General features: G+C 29.6%; 2 protein-coding genes across 2 annotated transcripts; both read left to right on the top strand.

Annotated features, from left to right (window-relative positions):
- The first annotated feature begins 1,566 nt into the window (after positions 1–1,566).
- On the top strand, positions 1,567–3,399 carry LOC117159521 (cytochrome c oxidase assembly protein COX18, mitochondrial). The gene is made up of 6 exons (XM_033339423.2): positions 1,567–2,203; positions 2,287–2,424; positions 2,511–2,658; positions 2,737–2,861; positions 2,929–3,039; positions 3,131–3,399. Exons 1-6 carry the CDS (start codon positions 1,676–1,678, stop codon positions 3,317–3,319), a joined length of 1,239 nt encoding a protein of 412 aa, XP_033195314.2. The 5' UTR covers positions 1,567–1,675; the 3' UTR covers positions 3,320–3,399.
- Positions 3,400–6,278: 2,879 nt separating this feature from the next.
- On the top strand, positions 6,279–6,958 carry LOC117159638 (putative chitinase 10). The gene is made up of 2 exons (XM_033339642.2): positions 6,279–6,438; positions 6,647–6,958. Exons 1-2 carry the CDS (start codon positions 6,364–6,366, stop codon positions 6,806–6,808), a joined length of 237 nt encoding a protein of 78 aa, XP_033195533.1. The 5' UTR covers positions 6,279–6,363; the 3' UTR covers positions 6,809–6,958.
- The last annotated feature ends 2,511 nt before the right edge of the window (positions 6,959–9,469 follow it).

The raw sequence follows: 9,469 nt of genomic DNA, 5'->3' as shown, positions 1-9,469 counted from the left end.
TGTGTGTCGATATCCTGATCCTTTAGTCTCATCTTTCTTTTTCTTCTTTCAGTATTTTGGGTCCCCTATGGGGTATCGTTTTCACGAATTGTAAATTAGATGTATGATACGCGTTATCGAAGTAAAGTTGTTTACATTCGATAATTACGCTTTTTATATACGCATTTATATCTCTTAATTTAGCTTTTAAAAGTTATTTTATCGCCATTTATAATATACGTATAAACAGTACAATGATATATTTATATCAGATATATTTATCGATAAGGATATGATTAATTAAAGATGCAGTTTATTTTGTCTATCCTTAAAGATGTACATTTAAAAAAAAATATTACGTAATGTTTGTAACTTTTATTTCATACAAAATTGTTATTACTTTGTAGCTGATGATTATTATTTGATAAATATTATTATGTACCATCGATAGTAATATATACAGCTGTTATTACAATGAGGCGGCAAAATCACATCAAATTTTGTAGTTTTCTTAAAACTGGGATATATTATTCGCATTTAGAGGAATTTTAAATGTCGCATTATTATAAGAAACTATATTGTTACCATTGCAAGTTAAGTAGTAAACGGTTATCACAGATGATAATTATGCAGTAATGAATGATAACTATAAAATAAGATGAAATTATTCTTATAACTACATTTTATTCTATAAACTTAAAACATTTACTGGAACTATAGTTTTATCCGATTACGTAAAACGTATGCATATAATTTACACCGTTACTATCATTATCTACAGATGGTAAACCGGTGTGTTTCTTACGCCCTCTGCAATTTTCTACGGCAAATATAAGAATTATCACCGAACAGGTACAGAATACACGTACATTTATAACAACTTACCGACATGTTCCTGTTTTACCGATGTAAGTGGATTTATAAACATAACTTATAAAAATATCATTATAACAGTATAGTGAAACTTGCGGCATTACGTATATAAGTTAGAGATTATCGTATTTTTGGAAATATTAACAATATTTTAGTAGAATTGTATATATTATTCATTTATAAGAATATTACAAAACGCGCAATGTTATTTAATTACGTTATATTAATATTATTAATAGAATTATACATTATTCCTATTTATTAAATTTAAAGAATTATACAATAATTTTTACAATTAAATAATTTAATAGGAAAATTTAGTTTTATTTCAAACCACTACCATACTAAATCGATAACGAAAAAGTATTGAATGTCACATCTATTTTGTATTTCGTCAATGGTATAATTTAAAGTATTTTGTTTGTTTTTAGGTTTGTTAACAATAATGATACTACAGTGATGTTAATGTATTTTAATGAATTGTAGAAATGTTAAAAGATTGATTTTTATTGCTTATTTATTTATTGGTTTCTATTTTCACGTAATATCTATTTTCTCCAAAATATGTAATTTGTATTGTAATTTTAATAAATAAATATACAAAACATTCTAACTCTTCTTATATTATTAAATACATTTAAACATAAGGAATAGAAGGAATCATGCATAATCGTGAACGATTTAAGGTTAGTTTAGTAACTAACCTATTCGTCGTAATTGTCATGTACATATAGGAACATTATATTTATAGATGTAAACACGAAGGAAAACTAGGTTTTTTTTAAACTTATTTATTTAAACTGTTCATTGTTATTGTGTAACCATGAATGTACGAATATTAAAAAAAATTCAATTGGATTTTAAATGTAATAGCAGTATTTTTGTAAAACATCCTCGTTCTATTCATTATATTTCCAATGCTTCTCCCCTAAATGTGTATAAGAATCATTTTTTAAATAGTAAAGTATTAATGGGATATTTTTCAAATAAGAGGAACTTTTCAAATACACAAAATGCTGTTTTGCATCAGCAACTCCATCCAAAAGTATTTCAAAGATCGTTACTATGTAACAAGGATGTAGTACTAATTTCAAAAATTCCTAGCAATTGTTATCCTACTGCTATAAATAGTATTAGACAATATTCAAATTCAGGACCCGCAGTTGTAAATGAAGCTATTAAATACAATGGTGGCATTTTCCAAATGATATCTGAAAGTATATGCGTAGAATGGGTCACCGAAGCTTTTAGATACATGCATTATCAAACAGGTTTACCATGGTGGGCAAGTATCATACTTACCACAATTATTACAAGAACATTTATAAATCTACCATTAAATATACTCGATGTGAGTATCACTACTATGTTATCAAATTAAGTTAAGTTAGTGTTAAGATTGGAATATATATTTCTTAAGTGATCTTTATCTAGCTTCACAATAGGGCAAAACAGGAAAACTTGAAAGATGAAATGATGGATATTGCAGAGAAAGTAAGAAGGAAAGTGGATAAGGAAGTAGTATCGTCCCAATTGAGTCCAGTACGTGCGATTGCTTTATATACACGCGAGGTATTTAAATGTAAAGTTTTTTGGATACACACTATTATATTCTTCTATTTATATCAAGTATATCAATTTTTTACTTTGCGTAATAGATTTCTAAGGAACAAAAAAGATTATATATAAGAGACAATTGTCATCCATTTAAAAGCGTTGCAATGGTATTATTGCAAGCACCGATATGGATAAGTTTCTCAGTTGCAGTAAGGAATATGTGTTATGTATTGCCTCAAATAAGTCCTGGTGAGTAATGTATTTTGTATATAGTGTTTTTAATACAAAAATAGCAACAAAACTAAGTCTTAAAAATTTTAATGCTAGCCACCGTAAAGGATTTCCAAGAATTGACTACTGGTGGTTTTGGATGGATACAAAATCTTGCAGACATAGATCACTTTTTTATATTGCCTATACTTTTTGGATTTTCTCACTTAGTTACAATGGAAGTATGTATGCAAGTATTTATTTTCTTTAATTTACATATCTCTGTACCAACATGATACGTTTTTCTAGGTAAATTACGTATTATTTAAAATAAAGGATTCAAGATTTAACAGAATATACAAGAATTTCTGTAGAGTACTCATTGTTTGTTTCGTGCCTATCATGGCATGCTTACCATCGGTATGTTGTATCTACATTTTGACAAAATGAATAATTACTTTATTCTGTGTTATTATTCATTCTATTAATGTTTGCAAATTAAATGTTTTAGTGTTTATCCTTGTTTTGGATTACCAATAATTGCTATGGACTGTTACAAAATGTAGTACTCCTATCTCCAAAAGTCCGTAAGCTACTCAGAATACCTAAAACTGATTCTGACCTTCGGCATCCATATCAAGAATTACATAAACGGTTATTAGGCAAATTTTCTTTAACGCGATCCGTAGAAAAAGCATAGAAACAAGATGAAATATTTTTCTCCTATGTTGAATGTAATATCATCTAGTACGAAGTCAAATAAAGAAGAATAATTATCAATGTGTTACTAACTATCATCATAAAATATCAGCACATAAAATAAAAACGTAGGAAACATTTTTTCGGGATCTACATACATCGTGCTTAAGTTCCATGAAAATTAGAGATTTAAATTTGAGGATGGAGCCGCGTTATTTACAATAGAGGTGTATATGGAAGCATTTACTTTCTTCAATTCAGATGTGAATATCATTGTATCAGTGCGATATATCTTTTAGAATATAGCAGCAGGATACACAGGAATTTTTTTCAGAGCACTCATTGTTTTATATTTCTTATGTACGTTTATCATCGGCATGTTGAACCTAGATTTTGCGAAAGCGATAAATATTAATCTTTAAAAATTACATATTTTAGTGTCTATCTTTTAATTAGTGATTATAAAATCAATCCATCCAACCATTCGACTCAGTGCAAGTAAGTAAACGGAGGGGCGTACTCACAATCTTCAGATACTATAATTTTCTGGGCGTCGTCTGTGTCATAAACTCGAGAAGTCGAAGCAAGTCCTATAATATGACAATGCCCCATGGTGAGTAAATCCCCTCTTGAATTCAACAATTGATTATCGTTCTTCAACCAATAGCCGAAGTCCCTTACATTTATCGCGTACTTAGCACAAGAATATTTTCTTTACTTCTACTAATTTGAGTCACTGCATTGGGCATATTGTGGAGACAATGATATTCGACGAAAAAGTTCGTATCTAAATGACTTATTTTTTTTAATTTATTCTTATAAGATATAGTATATACATATAAAATGCATTTCACTAACGGAGGACGCATTTTGTGGAATGAACTAACAGATTCGAGAAGCAAATTACGAAGAAAGTCATGGCTTTTATCAAACTCTCTACATTTTTTCTCTGTAGCATTCTTTGTATCATCTTCCTCCGTGGATTAGCAGTTGTACGTATATCGTCGCAATATTTATAATTACACAGATTTATTGTTAATATTTTAATAACTGTTACTTATAAATTTTGTCATTTTCTGATAGATTGTACTTCTGGTAAATGTAACTGATAACTATCAATGGAAATTTAATAATGCTATATTTCTAATTGATAAGTATTTGCTTAAGTATTGACACGAAAGAAAAATATGCCAGCAAATGAATAGAAAGAAAATATTAATAGAAAATAATAATGCATATTATAATACGATCATTTTTAGGAGGAAACTCTAGTTGGTCCAGATACCCAAGTTGGTCTACGTCCACATGTGGATGATTGTTCAACATCCTGTGTTGTCAACGATTGTAAAATCCGTTATCCTGCTCCTTATATCTGTATTACTCTCAGAGGACGTTCCTTTTTGATGAAAAGGTGGCTATAGATAATCCATATCAAACGAGGATACGTTTTCTTTTGACGAAGACATACACAAGCTTAAATGTGAAGAAATTTAATAAAGTGAAATCGAATAAACAATAATCATATTATTAATACACACGAATACAATAATTAAAATAAATCATGCATAATCGTTATCGAATTGAGATTACAGTAATATTTCTGATGAAATGTAATAATTTTTATTGTAATATCGAAGATCGAAACTCCATGGGATGTAAATTTTGGCGTTTATAAGGGTCTAGAATTGAAATCACGTGTGGTTTAAAATAAATTCTATGTCCACGTTATTTTGGTATTATTTATCCTGTAAATGTTTCCTGTAAATTTTATCTAGCATCTTATCATTAATTAAGACGAAGAGAAGAAACAAATATTAACAATGGAAAAGAAAAAAGTAATAAAAGACAAAGAAGTTGTCGATGTGTCCAGGATGTGATGAGTTATACGCAGATCCTCTTTTAGAAAATCAAAGAGTGGGAAACACGTGTTATTTATAATTTTGAAAACCTTTTGGAGTGAATATTCGAATTTCATTCAGTAAATTTATACGCGAAGACATGTCTCTTTTTAAAAAGTACTTCCTAGCTCATGTCCAGCCCTCTTCTTCCTTGGTTTCTTCATTGATAATGCTGAAATAATGGCTACACAAATTTTCTTCTTACTCGATATCGTTGAACAAACGCTAACTTGAAACCGAATGTGTCGTCAATAAATATTGAACGTGCGAGGGAAATATGGTTTGTCAATAAATATTGCATATTGTCAATATTGTCAGTATTTATTGACAAACCGCGATGATGTTGAAAAAGTTGAAATATCGACAATATTATGGATCGTCTGAGGTTACTCTTAGACTTTAGGCCGAAAGTCGTGGAAAACTGCGATTTTCACTATTTTAAACCGTTTCTAGCTCATAGAGATATTAACCAATTTCGATGAAATACTCGGTATGTGTATAACTGACGTAAGCCTGTAAAAGGTATTTAAATTATGTAAATATGTACAGATTCAGATAAAAAGGTTGTAAAAAGAGACTTTTACTATTTTCTCCGCGATTCCCATTAATTGCAATTTTCTTACATTTTTTTACACGTCATATATTAAGCTAATCCTCTTAACTAGCCAAAAAAATTCAAGTCGATTGACCCAATTTTCGTAAAGTTATTCTGTTTTAAAGATTGTTCGATTATTGTGAGTAATTGTATTTTATTTGTATAACAAATGAAAAGGTTACACTATTTTCGCTTAGTATCACCACCTCTATCTCTATTTTATTTCCTTCTATCTCATTTCTTCCTATCGCATTTTAAAATTTTTCTCATAATATAATGTAATTATATTTGAACTTGTTGTTCGTATCCTTGATCCTGGCTATTTAATGACGATAAGGTCGGAAAAAATGTATCATGCGTATGTTCGATAATGAAAATAGATGTGAAGTCGGCGAAATAGTTCATATCGAGATAACGTATTAAATTACGTTCTTTATTTTTGCTTGCATGATGCAGTATATATAAAATCCATTTCATTGGCAAATAGCGTACTTTGTGGAACGGATTAGAGTAGATTCAACAGATTCGAGTAGCGAATTACAGGCGGAAGTCATGGCTGTTATCAAGCTCTTTATAGTCCTGCTGTGCAGCATTCTTTGTATCATCTTCTTTTGTGGATTAGTAGCTGTGCGTATTTTGTTAGAATACTTTCAATTATACATAATATTTTAGTAACTGTCATATATCAATTTTGTCATTTTGTATAATATATAAGATGATAGAGGTAGATGAGTTGCTATGCTAGATGAGTCGAAGAAATAGACATATACGTTAATGAGTTCATTAATTTATGTAGAGTACATATGACAGCATGTTCTAACTTAATTATTTTTAGGGGGAAGTTTATCCTTACCCAGGCGACTGTAGGAAGTACCAACATTGCGATGGTAGCGGTTGTTTCGTTTTGGAGTGTGGCACAGGCACGGAATTTAATCCAAACATCGGCACCTGCGACTATCCTCTCCAAAATCGTCAGGATTGTATGCAACGTGGATAATTTGTGCAACAACAATTGGAAATATTTATAGAATATATCGCCATATCAAATGTATTCCTTTTTTACGAACAAATGTACCAGCGAGAGAATGTGAAGAAGTGAAACAATTTAAAGAAGTGGAATAATTGAATAAAATTTATTTTCAATTCACATCATTAATTATTTCATATTCTTATTATGGTTTCAAATTTTTCAACAATTAAATCGTACATAATTGATGTATAACGTATGTACTTACTTATATACATATACACCTACATATATATATACGCTTTCGGTTAATTGGAATATATTGCTTTAGAGATAATTATATACCTCATAAAATTTCAATGTCTCGGCAAATATTACACGTATCTTCAACGATTAAATATAATTATCGATGAGCAATATTATAATACGAGTATCTGTCGCTGACAATTGCTAATTTAGCAACGAGTGCCGGAAGTGCTATGCACGCTGGCTACTGCTCGCAAAGAGCGCACAGTCTACAGACGACCTTCGTTCGTGTATCAAGTAGATAATCGACCAAATAGTTTATAACACATAAAAAAAAAGAGGAAAAAATATTCGTCAAATAATTTTGCTGTTAATTCACTGAAACGTGATCTCCACGCTGACAGCTTATCCGAAACAATTTGATCATTAGTGTACTGTACAATTAAATATAACAAATACAACAGTCATTTCGCATGCAAGAGGATGTCATCTCGATCGTTGATCTTACTGTGTGTATTATGTTACTGTTTCACTGTGTCGACCGCTAAGAGAATGAAAGTGGTAATGAAGGTCTTTTTGTTATTAATAATTATTGCCGATATGATTGTAACTTTTCTTTAGTTTATACTCGTACAAATTTACACTGTGTTCATGCAGCTGTATATCTAATTCTGTTTATGCTTTTAAAGCAAATTGATGTTCATTCCTTTTCGCAACTGCTATTGTTATCTTATTCCCGGGTACTTAGAGTAATCTTGATGTTTATTTCTTGTCATTTCAGGGTATTATATCACTATAGAATCTATCTCTTAGTCTTTTTCATTGTTTTTACTGCCTATTCCTTTTATTTATTTGTAAAATATATTCACCATATATTAATCAATTTATAACCATTAGAAGTGGTTATACTCACGTAAGGTGTTAGTCAAATTTTTAACGATATTTCGACGTTACAAGATTTTTAATTTCTTCAATGAACGGAAAAACAAAATTATTATTAAAAATTGTTTTATTATATACCATACTATAGTATTGATAATTGAGTAATATTTATCAGTTTCCACTTACATCACAGATTTTTTATTACGTAAGGTCTATGTTATGCTGATAGCATAGACCTAAAGTTATTTCCTAGTATCTGGTTTTTCTCATTTCAACATAATTTTATCTACATATGTTTTTATGTCATGAATTATTCTTAACGTCTTAATTTTCAAATGTTTTTAACTGTCACAATCATTTGTTCCGAATTTTTCCACTTGTTACATATGGTGAACGAATTTATAAAAATACCTTAGTATTTACGAATGTCTAGGAATTATTTATAAATAATTGATTTTTGATGAGTTCTACTTCACAATTCTCTCACCAATTATACTTACAATAAATATATGTGTTATAGATAAATAATTACAATTAAAGTAGTGTGACGTATACAGGGTGGTTGGTAATTGGTAGTACAAGCGGAAAGGGGGTGATTCTACGCGAAAAAAGAAGTCGAAAATATAGAATAATAAAAATTTCTCGTTCGAGGCTTTGTTTTCGAGAAAATCGACTTTGAATTTTCGCTCGGTACGCGTGCACTTTATCGCGTCTCGTTATAACGGATCTCACTGTAGATCGTTGTCTCGATGGAAAAATTAAAAAAAAGAAAATTAAAAGAAAATTTTTATTCTGTATTTTCGACTTTTTTTTTCGTTTGTACCACCAGTTACCAACCACCCTGTATATTCCTATTTGAATAATATTAATTATAATATCAATATTAATTTTTCTAAAAGCGCCTGTATATATGTATACAATCTGTAAATAATAATCTTTACTAATATTCTAGCAATAATTTTTTATAATTTTTAAAAATGTAAATTAAATGTTTGCCAAAAAGACATGTAATTTGTCATTTTGACGTGTTTTTCAGTTCCAGTACTGAAACAGAACATAATCAAGATAATATTACTGCAGAATTCCATTTATGTAAACTCGTTGAGGCAAGAACTGTTCATTTGACTGAAGTTTATTTCTTCCATTACTTATTACTCTTCCTTTACACACTCACATATAAATAGAAGTTCAAACGAGTGGATACAACCGGTAGCAATTTAGTTAAGTCAATCTCTTGTTTTAACAGGCGAAAAGATTCTCAATATTTTAAGAAATCCTTCCGCATATACGTACATAAGATGAGAAATTATACATATTTGCAATTATACAAATTTGTTCCGAATAAAAAACACGATTGGATCAAGTAATCGAACATTAATTAAAATTTTGTTTCGATAAACAGAGTTCAGATAAGTGGAGTTCTACCGTACTATTTCTTCTTATGAATATTCTTAATGCTTTATCTCCAACCACAATTTCTATCATTGTACTTGTTTATTCACAGGAAGGGAAAGAATTCGACGTGCTACCATATCCAGGAGACTGTACGAAATATTTGGTATG

Source organism: Bombus vancouverensis, chromosome 8 (assembly GCF_051014615.1).
Source record: "Bombus vancouverensis nearcticus chromosome 8, iyBomVanc1_principal, whole genome shotgun sequence".
Lineage (NCBI taxonomy): Eukaryota > Metazoa > Arthropoda > Insecta > Hymenoptera > Apidae > Bombus > Bombus vancouverensis.
The sequence above is the reverse complement of the archived record's forward strand: the minus strand, read 5'-3'. Positions and strand labels throughout refer to the sequence as shown.